Source organism: Pelodiscus sinensis, chromosome 3 (assembly GCF_049634645.1).
Source record: "Pelodiscus sinensis isolate JC-2024 chromosome 3, ASM4963464v1, whole genome shotgun sequence".
Classification (NCBI taxonomy): Eukaryota; Metazoa; Chordata; order Testudines; family Trionychidae; genus Pelodiscus; species Pelodiscus sinensis.
In genome coordinates, this window is record NC_134713.1 from 107,852,343 (window position 1) to 107,871,730 (window position 19,388).

General features: G+C 43.0%; 1 protein-coding gene and 1 long non-coding RNA gene across 9 annotated transcripts in view; one reads left to right on the top strand and one right to left on the bottom strand.

Moving 5' to 3' along the window:
• The window catches only part of LOC142827919 (uncharacterized), a 29,319-nt gene extending 20,228 nt beyond the window's left edge, over window positions 1-9,091 (bottom strand). For both annotated transcript variants that reach the window (XR_012902727.1, XR_012902726.1), the window contains exons 1-2: window positions 8,957-9,091; window positions 2,429-2,620 (exon numbers count right to left, since the gene is read on the bottom strand). This is a non-coding gene — a long non-coding RNA (uncharacterized LOC142827919). The remainder of the gene's footprint in view (window positions 1-2,428; window positions 2,621-8,956) is intronic.
• ESR1 (estrogen receptor 1) overlaps window positions 1-19,388 on the top strand; it is a 297,806-nt gene that overhangs the window by 90,552 nt on the left and 187,866 nt on the right. For 5 of the 7 annotated variants that reach the window (XM_014569514.3, XM_006114974.4, XM_075924467.1 and 2 more), the window contains one exon: window positions 9,074-9,578. In XM_014569514.3, the coding sequence (XP_014425000.1) occupies window positions 9,145-9,578 (434 nt within the window). In that variant the 5' untranslated portion in view covers window positions 9,074-9,144. Of the gene's footprint in view, window positions 1-7,230; window positions 7,361-8,667; window positions 8,687-9,073; window positions 9,579-19,388 lie in introns of those variants that run through there. The other 2 variants (XM_006114973.4, XM_006114975.4) reach the window with 2 other exon arrangements.

Here is a 19,388-nt window from a genome sequence, read left to right on the forward strand (position 1 = left end):
CAGTAGGTTTCACAGATATTTGCAAACATCAGAATAGTGAGAGTCAGGAATCTTGGGTTTCATTCCAAGCCCTGTAGGGGAATGTGCTCTAGTGGGTACAGACTCCTTTGCCTGTTCTCACTAGGTCTGACTCTCCTCCTGCCCCATGCTCCCCAATCTCTTCTTTTCCCAGTTCTGTCTTTTATTTACTCCAACACCATCTACCTTTACTATTCTTTACACCACAGACTTCTCATCACAGTCCCAGTCTTTTTGCTCAGCCAATCCTAGTGTCTTTCTCTGGGCTGATTGATTGTTAGAATCCCAATCACTCCCACTCCAGTCTTAGTTTCCATGACCAGCCAGTCATGACCAGCTCCAGATCTATCTCCTCTGTCAGATTTATCTCCTCTCCCACCTCTGGGCCAGTTTTACAGGCAGTCAAAGAGGGGAGTGTCACATGGTCAAGAGGCAAGGAATGGTGTGGGCCTGGGATGAAAAATTGTGGAAGGGAACTCTAGGCTATGGGCAGTGGAGGCAGCTGGGCCCAAGGGCCATTCAGAGTGGGGAAGCTGGAGAGACAGTGAGGGCTATGTAGGAGGGGTGGCGGGCCCAGACCGTGGGGGGACAGTGGGGACTATGTACAAGGAGTGGGGAGGCTGAGGAGGCAGTGGAGGTCAAGGGTGATAGATAGGCAACAGGGGCCAGGAGCACCAAAATATTAATTCACCTTAGGCCTCAATTTCACCTTAGGCCCCAGCATCCCTGCCCATCCCATCCTGCTCTCACTCCATGACTCATTCTCCTTGTCCACTTAATCTTAGTATTACCCTCTAACTCACAGTCTCAGTCTCACTGTACTACTTTTCCCCTTGGTGTCATGTGAATATGGAACCTTCTTCTTCTCCGCTGCCTGGTTTCACCAGGGCTATGTCTAGACTGCAAGCCTCTTTCGAAAGAGGCTCTTTCGAAAGAGCGCGTCTAGACTGCACGCGGAATTTCGAAAAAGCAAGTCGCTTTTTCGAAAGAAAGCACCCAGTGAGTCTGGATGCTCTCTTTCTAAAAAGCCTGTTTGCTATCAAGAACGCCTTCTTTCGAAAGAGCACTTTCAAAAGAAGGCGTTCTTCCTCGTGGAATTAGGTTTACCACCGTCGAAAGAAAAGTCGCATTCTTTCGATTTAATTTCGAAAGAACGGGCTGCAGTCTAGATGCAGGTGAAGTTTTTTTGAAAAAAGGCTACTTTTTTTCGAAAAAACCCCTGAGTCTGGACACAGCCCAGGAGAGCACTAAGAGTATAGGAGAGACAAGCTCCCTGTTCTTAGTTCCAGTACGCCACTGTACTTCAGCCCAAAACAGCTGAAAGCAGAAAAAAATTGGAAAATTCTTCTGATTCCCTGTAGCCCAGTGTTGGAACAAGTTTAGATTATAATAGCATATAAGTAGTCCAATCATATATAGAATCTGTGAGGGGATGCAGCATGCTCACATGCTCAGTGGGGATGGAGAATGTGCAATCTGATCATCTCTAGCAACTGTGGGAAGCTTGAGCTTGCTTAGAGAATACAGAACCTTCATAGATTTTAACTACTCTCTCTGAAGAAGTCTTACTCTCTAATGAGCACGTGAAAACTGATTTTACAAAGACACAAGGCCAAATCTGGGTGGATTTTCACAGGAATGGCAAAAAGCTCATTCCTGACATAAAGCCATTTCAGAACCCCCCTCCAAAGCATGGAGGCATTACATCTTTTAAAGAAAATACTTTTGTAATCTGGACAAAACCATGTCTTTGCCCTATTCTTGCTCCCAGAAATGGATGAACTGGTTTTGCTGAAATGTTCTGAAAAAGTCAGCTGACACTTGGCATTATTTCAGCACTAACAGTTAAAGTTTGGCAGAATTATAAGCAACTAGAAACAGGATCTTTTAATGGGAAGTGATGGGCAACCCAAATAATAGACGGTGTTGTAAGTCTCATTTATAATTTTTGCTTGACTGAGTTCTAAATGCCCTGGGTGTTTGAAGTGCAGAATTTAATATTCTGAATATAATAAAAGTAACATGGTACCATGATAAATGCTAAAAACATTGTATACAATAGGCTGCCATCTGCTATAGAAGCAAGCAGCAAGATTTTCCAATAACTACAATGTTTAAAATAATAAAAATAAGTCAACCTAATCTCTAATATATATTTGTTGATATTAAAATTATTTTAAACTAATTGTTCCCAAATTCTCAATTTTCATTTGGATTTTTTTCCCATGAAAAATTAAACCACCATCTTTGATTATATAAACCAATCCAAAATCAAAAGATAAACTAGATCTTTTGGCACCATCCCTATTTGTAGTATGTTACTTGTAAATCACAGATTACAAATGTCCCCCACAGCTACATATGAACATACAAACATGATAGAATTTGCATAATACACTGAAGAACTTACCTCGTTGCTGATGGTGAAAGCAGATCCTGAACATAGTTCCGTGCTTCATGTGGTGATGGGAAGGTTTTATGTTCTTTTCAAGTGAAGATTTATAAAGCAGATAGATGGTGCTGCATCTCTAGCCATGTATCTTGAGGAACCTTCTCACTGCTTTAAGAGCTGCATGATTTCTCTGCAATGCAACAGAAGAACCTAGAAAAACATTGTGCTCTTGCTGTTATGTGCAACAGGTTCTTCTTTAATTGCAGCAACTAAAACAATGTCTATCTTAGTAGTTATGGGAACCAAACCAATAAAATTTATTGCCTTTCATGGCCAGTAGTCTTAAGGGAAAATGTGCAATGTACTTTTTCAATTCTGAAACTGCCATATTTTGTTGGAATTCCTAATAAAATTGAAAGCCGGGAGATAAAAAATGAAATAGGGCATGTCAGTGTCTTCAAGGAATCCTATGATTTGAATATTTTTTCATATAACAACTCTTTTGCCTTTCATCTTATATCTCAAGCTGTTGTCATTTTCCAGGGTCAGAAATATAGCTGGCTGAAATGTGACATGTTTGGTGAAAGATTTTGAAACGAGAAAATTTCACATGAACTGGAAATTTTAAAAAAATGTTTTGGAAACATGAACTCACGATATTCCTGAATGGAAATAGGCTTTCTGGGACCATGACAGCTGCTGACTGAACCAAAAATTGTGTTTGTTTCAGTCAGCAACTGCCTAGGCACCGGGGCAGCCTGGATGTGTGGACCGCCCTGCTCTGGGATCCCCTGAGCTTCCAGACTTCCAGGACCAATGGCTCCCTGGACAGTCCTGTGGTTTGCGAGTCCTGGCAGCCCATTCAGAGATGCTCCAGACTCCCACCTGTGCATATAGCCCAGCCCCTGTGAGTCCTGGCTTGAGCTGGGGTCCAAGCTTTCCAGGCTCCCCCCTTCATGGCAGACAGCACTGATATGGTGGGGCTGCCCTGGAATTGTACACCCTGGAAGCTTCTCTAGCACTCCCTGATGTGCAGGTAGGCCTTTTCATTTTGTGGAAAGCTTTTCTGAAGCCAGGTCTATACTAGGGGATCAGTTTGAATTAAGATATGCAAACTCTAGCTACATTAATTGCGTAGCTGGAGTTGACACACCTTAATTTGAATGTTGTCGCCATCCCCACAGAGGGAAGTAAAAGGGAGAAATGCTCTCTTCAACTCCCCTTAATTCTCATGAGGAGTAGGAGTACTGGCATCAACAGGGGCACCCTCAGCCTTTAATTTAGTACGCCCCTACTAAACTCACTAAATGGAACACCAGAAGATGGATCTCCGGAGCGCTGATCCAGGGGGTCAGTATAGATGTGGCCCAAGATAGAATTCAAAGAGGACTGGAAACCCTGAAACTTCATTTCCTCTATTATGGTACAGTTCTAGGTAATTTCTTCCACAGTTCTGGCTTCCAAATGATCTTTTTTCTGTCTTCTGTTTCTTGTGATGAGACAAGCCTCAGAAACATCACAACGTTTTTCCCACTGTAAAATCCGAATTTGGTTCAGTACCCAGCTTTTTGCTAGTTAGTTTATTGGATGGGGTGGGGGGTGGTGAGGAAGGAGCCAAAGCTTAGTGTGAATGCAGCTCCTAGGTCTGCGTCTTGTAACCATTCAAAACTAGATTTTCACCAAATAAGCTAACAGAAACTGTAGGATCTACATGCCGACTGGTTGTATCAGTGCCCTGAAATGAATACAGATTACCTATCAGTACGGGGGAAAAGGGGAACTTGTACATTCTCAAGCTCAGAGATCTATGAACTATAAATAATGTTCATTTAACCAAGGAATTATGATTCAGCTAGTGCATTATCTATTTAGGTTTTTATTTAGTACAGTTTCAAGTGCAGCTTTGAAGTGTTCCAAAATAGCAAATATTTAGTTTGGGATTGTAAAAGTACAGCAGAAGATTTTGCCACACATATTCCATTAACACTGATAAAACGCACATATCTATATCTCCTAAACTGCTCTCAGAGAATCTCAGAGATAAACTTTTTGTGTCTACCACCATGAAGGTTGAGAATGCATGTATGTACACGTGTATGCTTGCGGATAGTTTCTGCTTTGATTTCTTGTTATTGTGTGCTTGGCACAGCTCACTTGCAGAGACCCAGCCTTTTCTTCACAATGTCCCTCCATTGCTATTGCCTCTTTCCTTACTTTCTTCATCCCTTTTTGGTCATAGGCATATTTTGTGATGGATCAAAGCCAGAACTATTTTTATCTGCAGACTTCTAAACTTTGGGAATTTAGATAAAATCTAATCCCCCCCCCCCCCCATTGAAGTTATGTAAATCTCAACTGCTGAAGTTTTGTAAAACCAATTTCTCTCCAGATTTTACAAGATAGAGTAAGACAGTCTGGTCTTGTAAATATATCCCTGTAAATGCCAGGGATGCAACCAGGAGGTGGATCCAGAGTTCTCATTCCCCTGTTTGCACCCAGTCCCAAGCTCTTTCCTCTGCTATTTCCTTGTACCTGGTCCCAAGTTCTCTCCCACTGCCTTTGCACTGATACCCAGCTGCACACAGGGTCCTATCCTGCTGCCTCACAGAGCCCTGGCCTTTCCCCCAGATGTTACCCCCATTCATTCAGCTTCAAGCTCTCCTCTCTGCACCCCCCATAGTCTCTCTTTGCATGCAGCTCCAATTCTTCCCTTGTTTGTGCCCCACATGCAGCTCTGAGCTCCCCCCTCTGTACCTCAACCAACCCATAGCTGTTATCCAGAGAAGCAGTCATGCTGAACTGTGCCATCCTTACCAGGGCCTGTGGGAGCTCTAGCTCCCTTCTTCCTTCTGCATCTCTTCTTCCCCTGGAAGCACCAAAACCCAGATTCAATCCTTTAACCTGCCTGGGACTGGGGTTTCCTGGGGTCCCATTCTGCTTTTCCCCAGGGGCTGGCATTTACTGAGTGTCCTTGGGTACAGAGGTGGGAGACCAAGCAGGTGCAGAGGCTGCAATGCCTCTCAAATTTGGCCCAACTGCCCCTCCATCATTGCTCAAGCTGCAACTTCATAGTACTGTCCATACAGCTATTTTTGGAGTGCCAGCATGAGCCTGCTAACCAAGGTCTGTCAACCTGGGCTGAGAGGCTCATTCCTGCTCTCTCCAAAATGCTGTGTAGGTGTAGCCCAAGATGTTTATTAGCTGGGCTGGAATTGTATGCACATTAATAAATGAAGCACTCTATCTAAAACCAATAAACCTGCCATTGAGTGGGTATTTTTAAAGTACTTTTGACCAGCATGTGTAGTGAAGGCACTGCAGTTCATCCCTCAGGGTAAGTTTTGTTATTTAATTAATGTGCACAGCAAATGGGGCAGATTTCTCTTTGCAAGATATGATGTAAGCTTAGGCAAATGACTGATTCATTTGTAAACTGGAGTCTCCTTGCACATATTTTCTATAAAGTGCTTTGGGATCTACCAAGGAACACGTGCCAATTATTCTTATCAGGCATATTTCCCAGATGGAAAATCTAGATACAGTAAATCAGAGTGACTTGTCTGTGAGGACATGTGTGTAATGGAATAAACCCTTTGACTGCTAAGAATAAAGACCTGGTTTCAAATTCTGGGTGTCTCAGTCACTTATTACATGAACTTGTACAGAATATTTAGCCCCATCTGTAAATTGCTTTGAGATTTACAGAAGAAAATAAAATGTTAGGGTTTATCAAAGACTTTTCACTTGTTATGTGCTGACGCCTATTTTTCTTGCTCCAAAATAAAGTCCATATACTATGTAGAGTCAAAAATTCACCTCCTTTCTGGGATTTGGATTTATTAATAAAGAAAATATAATAAAATTAATCCTGAGCCTTCTTTTCAGGCGTGACTGTGTACTAGATTCCTACCACAGGATTTCTTAGTTCACCACCTAGATCTTCTCTGTGGAGAGCTATTTCTACTATCCTTATAGTGGGGTAGCAAGCCATCTGATAGTGAATCTGCAGAGCCCACTTAACCTTTTTCCAGCAGGATCAGCATCTGCTGACTAGGTTGGGTAATCGAGGCAAGACACTGACAACCTATTATAGTTTAGCTTAAGGAGTTTTTTTAGTAGCCGCTGTGCATCAATTGCAGGGGATACTGTATCTACCCCTCTCCTGAGTCCTGCCTGCCCTCCTTGCAGAGATCCTGAGTTAAGATGACATAAGGTGACCATGGACTTATTGTGCCACACAGAAGGTGCTAATGCCATCGAGCAAATAGTTGGATGTGGGTAAATTCAATTATAAACCCTATTAAAAGGACATTGGGAATCCAAGTATCAGAGGGGTAGCCATGTTAGTCTCTATCTGCAAAAGCGACAAGGAGTCCTGTTCAGTTACTACAGGACTCCTTGTCGCTATTGAGAATCCAGTGTGAAATACTTAAAAATCAGTAAGTGGGGAAGTTAAATTTGCGTGCTTAACCTTAAATCTGTTCTATGTACGCATTATAATGTAGTATATTATTACATAGTGTTATAATGGGTCACACAAGATTCCCTCTTACAGAATGTTGTAAAAATAAATGCTACTCTTTCTCTGGGACAGTGTCACAGTGTTTCTCAGATTATGTACTATAAGAACATATTATGCTAGACAGTATTATGTTCAGAATATTACAGATGCACCAAGTGACTCTGTAGGCATAGCCTACCGTAAACTTGTAACTGTCCTTCATTATAGTCTGTGGAGCATAGCTACTGGCTCTTGTATTCAGGAAGATGTTGAGAGCTGTGCTTGTCTGCTCTTTCACAAGCCCTGACAAATACACGTACGCACACATACACACTTTCTCTCACTCACCCTCTCATACACACACTTATACACTTTTGCATATTTTTAGAATCTCTTGGAAGGATCTTGCGATTCTTCTGGGCATGACTGTCTGATGTTTTTCTTACCAGGTACTTGTATAGTTCAGCCTTATTTAAACACTGTTATCTCTTTGATCAAAGTCTATAATCTGAAATTTGAGCTGGGAAGGAAGGGTGGAGGGGAATCTGTCTAGTTAATATATATATAAGCATATGCTGCTGTCTCTGTATGTGTTCAAATGGCTTTACTTCAGTGAAATCATGCATGTGTAGATTAAACATTGGATTTTTTTAAATAAAACCTCAGAAAATATAATATTATGGTTCAAGTATTGTCTATAGAATTAAAACATTTATAGTAAAGTTGTTTTGAAACTATTTTAAGATGAAGACATAAAAAAGAAATTTCCAAGTGGATTCTTTTTAAACCCTCATCTCATTTGATTATCAGACTTTCCAAATGTGAAGCCGAATAAATGTAGAATTATTTTAGTATAGCTTGGATTTACATCAGTACTCAAACTGCGCTATTTAGGGTCTTGCATTAATCTGTTGGGGGTTGCCACTAACCTACTGTAACAGCTGAACTGTAGATCAATATAGTATTGCTATAGAATGTGAAACAATTTTCAGAGGTTTTCGTTAGGCTGATAAGTAGCTTTTGCAAAATTAAAATAATATGGAAATAAGCTGCAAGATGAAACTTGCTTGCCACACCTTTCCTCTACAATTCTGTTTTTTCTTGCTGAGTTTTAAATATAGCTTTAAGGAGTTTATTTTGGTTTATTTTAAAGTGGTCCCTCTGAATTATTTTGATTTCCAAACTCTGATCTGAAATGGAAGCGTAATTGTCAATGGACAAAGAGGAAGAAAATCCTCAGGCTGGATTTATTAATATCTAGTTCATATTTCATGCAATTGACATGATTTTTTTCTGTCTGGGGTTTTGATATGTCTGAAAGATGTCTTGATTCATATTTAAGCTTATGTTACTCTGATGTTACATGCTAAACAAGAAGGAAGCAGAAATGTATAGAAGAATTTAACTAAACATTTTCCCTGCCTTTTCACGTAACTTTTTACACATCAGCTAAATACCAGGAATCATTATAACGTAGCACATTTATATATGACTTTTCTCCTACATAGATAAAGTACATCCATTGATTCTGTTAAATACAATTTTACTGAGTGGCTGGCTGCACAAACACATACACACACACACATACTCTGGTCTGCCATATCTCAGTTACAGCATAGTCCTACCCAGGGTCATTACAATGTACACATTACATATTTCCAGCAAACATGAACATGAATCAAACAGGAGTAGAGATAAACAGAGATAGATTGGAGCCTGGCAGGGGCATAAAAACCAGTAAGCTGGCTGACCACTGGATTAGTCTTCCTAGTTTGGTATAAGCACTGTTTTTTCCTTAGCCACCCTAGAGCAACAGAACTCCATGAAGTGAAAAATTAAACAACTAATAGGAGTAAAGTTTAGTGAAACAATTATTTGGTATCACTCCAAAACTAATTGTTCCTGAAGATGTTTAAACCAATGTCAGTACAAGGCAAGAGTTCTTGGCTTCTGGCCAGCACCTTTGTAATGCATATTAGCTCAGATGAGGAATACTTAAAAGTTAGAGAGAGAGCGGGAGAGAGAGAAGGAGAGAGTTTTCTTACTGCTCATGCAGCTTTGGATTGTATTCTCCTCATTGCTGAGTCCAGCTGAATACCTGTGCAGTGCTTCTTTAACATGACTTTTGCCACGGCTGACACCAGGTTCTGCTCTTTTTTCAGGTGGACTCTCAGCTGTTGATCCCTCCGCTGACAGTAAAAACAGATATGCCAATTGCTTGCTGCCATTAACAATGACCATGACCCTTCATACCAAAACCTCTGGAGTTGCCATGCTCCACCAGATTCAAGGCAATGAACTGGAGCCTTTGAACAGACCACAGCTGAAGATTCCCCTGGATCGGACACTCAGTGAGATGTATGTGGAGAGCAACAAGACGGGGGTTTTTAACTACCCAGAAGGTACCACGTATGACTTTGCCACTGCCGCTCCGGTGTACAGCTCTACTAGCCTCAGTTATGCTCCTGCTTCTGAATCATTTGGGTCCAGCAGTCTGGGAGGGTTTCATTCTCTAAACAATGTCCCTCCAAGCCCCGTGCTGTTCTTACAAACGACGCCACAGCTCTCTCCCTTCATCCATCACCACAGCCAACAGGTACCCTACTACCTTGAAAATGATCAGAGCAACTTTGGGATGAGAGAAGCTGGCCCTTCGACCTTCTACAGGTAAATCCTATCTTTGATTTATTTGAATAGAATATGCAAAATAGAAGATAAGAAAACACACAGAATTGTCCCTGTATAAAGGACCATGTAGTCTGATCAATTGAGTCACCAGTGAATAATTAGTCTGTAAATGATAGTGTGGGGTAAACAAAACAGCTGTTGTGACTGTTTGAGTAATTGTTGCTATAAATATTAGAAAGTGTATGTATATGAAAAATAAGTCTGATAAATGTGACCTGGGAAAAACAAGCCTAAAATAACAATCTGCAAAAGACTGGAAAACCAGAACAAAACCTACATTGAATAAAAAGAAGAGTCTGAAATACACTAGAAGGGAATTCTCCACCACCTTTGGTCTAGCTCAGACCTCATGTAAATTATAGTTGGAGTCTGTAGCTAGAGGCTCTTTCCTCTGGCTGTCTATAGAATGCTATGCGGGGCTTTTATAAGAAGCTGTTCAGAAACGCAGTACCCTTCTTAGCAAAACTGGTATAGTTACTTAATGACAAACAGCATTTCAATCATACAGAGAGCATTTAGGCTTTAAAATAAATGCTTTGAACTTAAATTGATTGCAGAGAGATAAGGAGATAGTATTTCCCTAAATTAACACATTTTATTAAAAGACAAAGCATTTTTAATTTCTTTTCTCTATAGCTTCTTGTGTTTTTAGTGGAATATGTCTTTAAAAATGTCCTACTTGTGATTATTGGCATTAATATTTTTATAGTTGTAGATGCCTTTCAGTACTTTTTTTGGATTAGGCAGAAGAATGTTACTAGTTCTGTGCCTGCAGAGAATTTGTAGATGGCATAGCATATATAAAATGTCTTTAAGAGATGCCAAAGATTTTATCAGCTCTCCTCCCTCATTCTTAATTTAAAAGTAAAACACCCTACCCACAAAATGAAAATACATTTTTTCTTTATTAGGAAAATACTAGGAATGCAATTCCCCTATATCCACTTTCTCCCAAATTTTAATATTTGGCAGGAAAGTTTTACAGGCTATTTGATGGGTTATGTTAAAGGCAGTTTTTTCTTATGTCTCTGTCTCAGTTATCTTAGAGGTCTCAGTGAGTTTGCTAGCAACAACTGAATCTTAGGAAAAAATACTGCTTGTAATATCCAGGGAGAGATTCTTGCACCCTTACGCTTTAGAATGATAAATTTACTTTAAGGGAATTGTTCACAGTATAAAATAATACTCTGTATGAGTAAGAATCAGACCATAGATCAGAGAGGATGTCTGCAGTTTTCAAAAGTATGTGTGCGTCAGCTGGAACCAGAGGTAGCATCTTTTTTTAAAAAAATCATAGAGTGGTATTACAATACACTTGCTACTGATGGTCTGTACTAATTATCTCACATGAACAGCCATGGCTGAGATGGACTAAGTTAGGGAAAGCAGTGGTGTTTCTATCTCTGTAGGGCTGTACATGATACGATATTATTCTGAAAACACTGAACTTAGTTGTTTTTTCCTCTTGGGCCCAGACCAAATAATAAGTATTCCATCAAAATCATTTTAATCGGTGCTCAATTTATGGAGATATTTTAAAATAAATTCATGGGTTAAAATCCAAATAAGCAGTATAGGGCACCAATTTCACCCGTCTTCAGTTTGCTTTACTCATTTCAGTAGTCCCATTGACTTAAATGTGATTAGATGAGTACAGAGAGCAAGATTTAGTCGTTTGGTGTAATATCATTATACTGATTTTGTAGAAGTGTCATGATATATGCAATGGAACATAATAACATTATTGTTGGTGTGCAACTGCTGTATTCTCTGAGGCTAAATCAACTGAAGTAATGACTATTTAATAATTATTTACTATAAGTAGGAGATAAAGGTCTATTCTGCTGCCCCTCTTTAACACATAGCTAAAATGTTAGAAATTTTCTTTCTCCACCTCACTCGCTTATTGAAAAAGTTAAATAAAAATTCTATTTATTTAGCATGACTTTTTGCATGTATACTGCTAAACCTGTGTATGAATTCAGTGTGACTTATATTTGATTTTTAAAAATATTTTCCTTGTAATTTCCAATGCATTTCCATTGCAAATAGTTCCTCTTAATTTCACTGCATGCTAATGACATGCTGTATTCTTAGTAGTGAATATTATCTTTTCTTATCTTACAAATATAGTAAGTTCAAATCATGGGTTAGAAGTAGCAGTGGTCAATCTTTCAATTATCCTAGAATTTTTGCATTTTTTATCTTTCCACTATTTTTGGTATTTAATTTATCAAATATTACTGTGTATTTTAATGAAAAAAAATTAATTATATTTTATGTGTATGGGTATCTTGCCATCAATTAAGACAATGACTACAGTCGATTTCAGTTCTTATATTTGATTTTGGTGTACAAATTTTCATTCAAGAAACACAAGAGGGGCCCTCCAGTAGCAAATTTAACGCTTGTAAATCCCAAGAGCAACAGATTAATTCCTTTTTGTTTCCCTATTACCAAACTAAAATGTTACCTTACGGGCCTTGTCCTTTCCAAGGGTCAGAAACAAAACTTTGTCTGCCCTCTGTCTGCATGGAGAGTTGGCACCAAATTCAGCACGAGCTCAAACAAAACCAGGTTGGACCTAGTATCCAGTTGATTATGGAGTCACTTATTTGTCAGTAGAAAAACACTACACCAAGTCAAGTCAATATGCTTGAGGAAACGTTCTATGAAAAATCATCCGTGCATCACTAATACCCTCAATCTGTCTTTCTCTCTCAAATGAATCCAGAATTTTTTCTTGTGCCGCAAGCTCAGTGGATAGCTTAATATGGATAAAGTATCTATTTAATTTTGCAGATGCTTCATATCTCCAAAGCTTATTAAGGCTGAACTATAAAATGTGGTTTGACTGTTTCCCATCAATGTTATCATGTTAATTCTTAACACTTTCCTACAGCGGTCAATTTTTTTTTTTTTGCCAGGATACATTGATCCCTATCCTACTACAGTTCATAAATCCTCACACAGGATATCAGAATTTGGAAGAAGAAAGCCCAAGCTGTTTTCTTTAGCTTGACTACTTCAGTGACTAAAACTTGTGGCTGTTTATATAGGGAGAGGAATTTTAGAAAGTACTACAGAATGTGGAAAATCCAAAGGATAAAATGTTTCCCTTTCTTATTAAATACACCATGTGGTAAATTCTAGCATAAGGGGATACCCATATAGTAGGCTCTTTTCTGTGGAAAGTTTCTGTTTGATTTCACAGTTGGTATTAGGCATCCATAATATAGGAATGCTGACCATATGTCCTGAACACTGGGATTAGTTTTCTTTATTGCGCCTGTCCTCTTGTCCCTGCCAATTTTACAAAAATGGCTGTAGTATAGAAGAAGGATGGTCCCATGGTTCCCAATGTTATAGGCGTTTTGTGAGAATAAATCTGTTAGGGTATGTCTACACTACAGAATTAATTCAAAATAACAGATGTTATTTTGAATTAACTTTAATAGTGTCTACACATACAAACAGCTATTTTGAAATAAATTCAAAATAGTGGAGCCCTTATTTTGAATTAGGTAAGCCTCATTCTATGAGGAATAACACCGAATTCGAAATAGCTAATTTGAAATAAGTGCTGTGTAGACACTTATTTCGAATTAGGGGGCCTCCAGCTTTCCCAGTTCCCCCTGGTGGTCACTCTGGACACAACCAGGAAAACTCCTCTCCTCTTCCCAAGCCCCGGGGCCCTTAAAGGGGTAGACTCTGGCCAGACGGCACTTGCCAGAGCGAGTCCTGCCAGCAGTCTCTGCCCCGACCCTGTGACCCCAGGATGAGCCAGGCAGCCAGTGCCAGCCAGCCATCCCCCGCCCAGTCTCCCAGCACCCAGGGGCCAGCCAGGGGCTGTAGATGGCATGTGCCCTCATGGACTATTGCGGAGATCATGGACCTCATTGAGGTTTGGGCGAGGCCCCCAACTTCCATGATCTTCGCACTAGGTGGAGGAACGTGGCTGTCTATGGCTACATAGTGGCCACTATGGCTAGGAAAGGCCACAGGCGCACCCAAAAGCAGGTGTGCCTGAAGGTGAAAGAGCTGTGGCAGGCGTATGCCAGGGCCACCAGGGGCAGCACAACAGCAGGGACTGACACCTGCCCCTACTTCCCCGCCCTCGACCGACTCCTGAGGGGCAGGGCAGTCCGCACCAGCCCGGGAGGCAGCGAGCTGGGCACACCAGAGGGGCCACCGCCAGCTGTCCTGGCACAGAGTCGGCAGGGTCATCCAGGGAGGCCATACCAGGTAAGTGCCAGCACTGTCCCCTACCCGGGGAGGAGGCAGAGAGGGAGATCAGGGACCGCACATGTGGGCAATGCCTCCCATGGATCACGCAGCCACCTGTGCACTTGTGAGCACGTGCCATGCCACCCTTGGGCAGGTGGCTCCAGTTGCGTGACACCCCAGAGGCCATGGCTCAATAGGCACATGCATGTGTGAAGGGACCTGATACACTCCCGACCCCAGGGCGGGACCCAGCAGGACGCTCTCCCTTCACACGCCCCCTCAACACAGAGGCAGGGGACATCTCCCCCCCACCCCGGCCACACTGTACACAGCACAGGGACATGCGTGCGGTCTTGGGGCAGCTCCCAGTCCTGGGGAGAGCCAGACATCCTGACCATGGCCTCTGTGCAAGCACATCGCCCTCATGTCGCAGGGGGTGGCTGGGCATCATCCACTGTGTCCCCAGGGAGAACTGACCACTTCTCTTCTTTCTCTACAGCTACACCAGCTGCTCGTGCAGGGCGCACCACCCCACCCGGGACATGCTCTCGCACCCGCGGCCTGCTCCGGACCACCAGCACACGGCAGGAGTACTGGGACCAGTACCTGGGGGCCCTGCGAGCCCTGCACCACACCATCCAGGCCTGGATGCTGGAAGATCTGAAGCTCCGCCGGGAGCAGCTTGCTGAGGACCGAGACATAACGCAAACCTGCAGGCCCTGCTGCAGAGCATGCTGCCCCGTGCCGATCCTGCACCTGCTGACCCCCCAACTACTGTTCCTTCTCCCACTCCTGCCCCCCTCCCATCTCTTCCACCTCAACCTCCACATCCTCCTTCTCAATCTCTGTACCCACCACCTCAACCTCCGTACCCTCCTGCCCATTCCCCTGGGGACGCCGAGGCCCCCTTCTCTGCCTTGCTGGGAGGTGGTTGGCACAGCGAGACCCCCAGCCCTGAGTGTTGAGCTTCCCCTCCCCCTTCTTCCCCTTGCTTCCCCCTTCCAGCTCTCTCCTCCCAGTTTTCCCCCTCCCCTCTCTCCTGCCCTCTCCCACCTCCTTTCCCCTGTCTTCCCAGAGTTTCATTCCCACTTCCCCAGTTGTGTTAAATAAAGACAGTTTATATTTTTGAAAATACGTGTATTTTATTTGACATCAGGAAGGGGGGGGGGGGGCTAGGGAAGGGTAAGTGGAAGGACGAGAGGGAGGAATGGGGCACCAGTGGGGCAGACTGAGGAGACTTTTAGTGCTCCTCAGGGTGGAAGCTCTCCCGCAGGGCCCCGTGGATCCTGACATCCCCCGATGGTCCTCCCTGATGGCAGCCTGCAGACACTGCAGCCAGGCTGCTGGCAATGTATCCATGAGCTGCAGCAGAATCCCATGGAGCAGGCCTGGCTCCATGTTGCAGAGTGTCCTGGTGTCCCGAATGAGGGCAAGCAGAGCACTCTGAGACACAAATGCTTTGCTGTCCCTCAATGAGGTAGACCAGCAAGCAGAGAAACCTGAGAACTGTCTGTCCGGGGTGGGGGTCTGGTCCCTTTAAGCACAGACCTCGGCTAGCCTGAGGCAGCAGCCCCACACACTAAGTCCGACCCTGATGCCCTGCTGGCACTGGTTCCAGCCAGCCTTACCTTCAATTCAGGGTCCACTCAATGTGGATGCATTATTTTGAATTAGAAAAACGCCATTTCGAATTATTTTGTGTGTCTAGATGCGTTATTTCGAATTAGCTTATTTCGAATTAACTAATTTGAAATAAGTTAATTTGAAATAGCGCTGTAGTGTAGACATACCCTTAGAGATTGTGAGGGAGTCTGATTTTATGATGGGGCCTTAAAAGTACCTATGAGATCTATACCTCCTAGTTCTTCTTTGAGTATATCAGTGTAGGTTCCACTATAGGTGCACATATGCCCCCATGGACCCACAAATGGATTGTTTTTAATAGTAGTGCCCTGAAAGAACATAAAGAGCTGTGAACTCATGACTGTCACTGAGTTCTTCACACCCATTTTCTTGGAAGTCCTTGATCTCTGGAATTAGTTCTATCAGAATCGGGTTGCTGCTAATGACCCTTTGTCTCCCAGGAGTCAGCAATAACTTAGCAGGCTTCTTGAGCAGGCAATCAGTGATCACCTATGGATGGTCTTTGCCCATATCCATTATAGAAGAGCTAGTCCATTAACGGGGATTCCCCACAATAAAAAATGTCAGAACTTTTACTGTAGGGGGAAGCCTGAGCCCCGGGTTACTACTGGATACCTTCCTCCAACAGTGGAACAGAGGCTTGCTGTGCTCCTTTCTACCAAATTCCCTTATTCTTTGGGTGATTTTCATGATTAAAAAAAAACCAAAACCACAATCACTCTGGTAGCTCTATTTGGCCAAGGCAGTTCTGGCTGACATATCTATTGCAGATGTCCATTCAGCATCTCATCCAGCTCCCAGACAGACCAGATCTGATCTCTCAGAACCACAGAATAGCTCCATCCAGACCTGACATCAGTGCCCCTGAGGACTGTGGTACTCCCTACAGGTCCAGGAAATCCTGATAAAAAGCAGGAAATTGTCTACCAGAAAATTGTACTTTTCAACATGAGAGGTTATTGGCTTCAGGCTTTTCTGAGCTGCCCATAATTCAAGACTCAAGATTCTCGACTCCCTGCTATACCTCCAGCAGGTTCTCTTTTGCTCAGTTTAGTTAAAATCTCTGCATTGGTTTCAGTATGTCATCCAGATGTGCAATCATGTTTAGTCATATCTTCCCCATGGTATCAAAGTTATTTAAAGGATTTCTACACACTTATCCCCTTGTCAGAGAACTGAGTTCTTCCTGGTCCACCAGTGCAGTCCTCCTGAGATTCATAAAGTCTCCTTTTGAACCTCTCAGAATGTTTCTTATACCATTTCATTCTGAAGATGATCTTCCTTCTGGATGTATCTTCAGCCAGAATAGGGAGTGAGCTTCAATCACTTTGGGTTGAAGCTCCTCTTCAACATTGCATAGGGACAAGGCAGCGTGAGACCTGACTGGAAATATATCCCTCAAATGGTGTCTGAATTTCACATGAAGCAATCCATCACGTTATCTGGGCTCTTTCTGAAACCGTCTTTGGCACTGAGACAGAAAAGAAAATATACAAACCACATGTACCCAGGAATCTGCTTTAGAATACTGTTGGGACTAAACCATTCAGACTGTCAACTCATCTATTTCTGGCTATGGTTGGGCAATGAAAAGGCCAAACTCTTTCATCTTAAAAGATATTACCATGGATAACAGAATGTATCTCTTTTTGTTACCATCTGACTAGTGTGCCTCACTTCACTGCAGCTCAGTTGATTCTTCTTCCTGCGTCAGACATCAGAGATCTGCAATGTGGTAACATGTAGTAACCCACTCACCCATTATCAAACACTGGAATTAGCTGTCTGGTGAGGTGTCATGTTCAGGAAAGTACTACACTTCAATCTCCTTAATCCAAGTGTCTGTGACCTGGGAACATGAGTGATACGGATTCCAGAGACAGCTTCCAGCTGCAGAAGGGGGAACCTGAGCCTCCCTGGCTGAATCCAGGCAAGCAGCAGGCTGGATCCGGCTCATGGGCTCAGTCTGTCAGGTGGAGGGGAAACCAGCTCTGCACACTGCTCTTCTATCTCCCACCCCTCAGCTGGGGGAACAGCAATGCTGTGAAGGGCTTGAGGATTTTCCCCTGCCACCATGTCAGTGCCCCCACCCTGATTCCCCTCATGCCCTGCCCCCAGCACTCTCCTGCACCTTCCCTTCTTCCCTCCCAGACTCTGCATGCCCACCTCCAATAAGTTTAAATACAGTGCATTAAGGACTCATCTTATGATGTGTTATACAGGCACAGTACTCTAAAATGGTTTGTACATACAAAAGCTTAGTAATGGATTTTGTTTACCCTTCATTATGGTGAAAACCCATGGTCTGGAAAATTCCATAATCCAGCATAGTCTTCTTTCCAAGGTTGCAGGATCAAATTGGTTCAAGTGCATTATAATCGCTTTTCAACTGATGTAGCTGTTACTTCTCATGCCTGCCTTCCTGAGGGGATCCAGAAAGTAACCTACAGGACATGCCCAGTGCTACATATGCAAAGACGAAAGAATGGACACTTACCCTACAATAACTGGGTTTGGTTGAGATGCTGTAGTCATTGTGGATCCCAAAACCCACTCTCCAACCCTGCTGTTCAGAGTTCTCAGTTACCACAAGCTTTGAAATGTGGGGCAATGAAGGACCTGCCCTGACCTTTATTCTCTTACACAAGAGCATGAGGAAGCACAGGGTGCTTGTGTATCCCTGATAGGCATTGCTGTGTTAAAAAAACCTGACCTTGTACACATGGGGGTTCAAGGACTACATGCACACCTCCAGGGGGATCCACATGGACTACAGCATCTCAAGGAACCAGAGTGATGAGTGATGGCAGAAAGGCAGCATTGGAATTAGAGGCAGAGGTGTGGTCAGAGATGATGCCAGCAAGATGGCGTCAGTGCTAGAGGTGGCAGCATGGTAAGAAAGCATGGCACAGAGACAGCTTTGTGGCTAAACGAGAGATGAAGCAGAGGCAGTAAAAGATGATGGCATCACTGATAGAGGCAATGGCACAGCAAGAGAGGACGCAGGAGTGGCGGCAAGGTGTCTCTCATTGGAAGCCTGACAGCTGTTTTCCCTAGGGGCTGGGGATGGACCTGGCTGAGTGCATTCCTGGGCTATGAGGCGTCACGGACTACTGATGACTGTGGGTAAGGGGTATACAAGGAGAAGCAAGGAGTCAAACCTACATACATTTTTTGTACTGCCACACCAAACTGAGGCAAAAGGCTGCTCCCCAAGATTCCAAGGGACTGGCTGTTTTACTTAGTATTCATTTAAACATACGGTTGATTTATCATTGTGCTGTCCCAAAATAATGCTGTGCTCCTTTTCCCCCCCCAGTAAACTTTTATTTGTTTTATATACAAACTCAATGCTTTCAAGAGGGGAAATATTACCTGCTAAAGGCCTACAGAAAAGGTATTTTGCTCTTCTCAGATTTCGGGGAGAGGGCTGGAGTTAGTAATACTTCAATTTTAAGAGGGATCAGGCTCGGGAGGGAGTTTGGGTGTGGGAGAGGATTCTGACTCTGAGAAGGAGCTTGGGTGCAGGCTCTGGGAAGGAGTTTGGGTGGCTAATTGTGCTGGCTATTGTGACTCCCATTCTCAGGTTCCTCTCTTCGTGCATTGTGTAGGGAGTAGGGTGACAAAATTGCAAGTGTGAAAAATTGGGACAGGGTGTGTGTGTGTGTGGTGGGGGGGGGGGGGGAGAGGGAATAATCACCTGTATAAGACACAGCCCCAAATATTGGAACTGTTCCTATAAAACTGGGAAATTTGGTCCCCCTATTCAGGATTGTGAAGGTCACCTAGGGATCAGGGAGTCTAAAAAATAGGTGCTGCAACACCAAAGTTTCTTTCTGATTCAAGCTTTTGGTGTCTGATAGAAAATAAATTAAAATAAATGACCCATGTTTATGTTTTGCTTACATTTTAAACCCA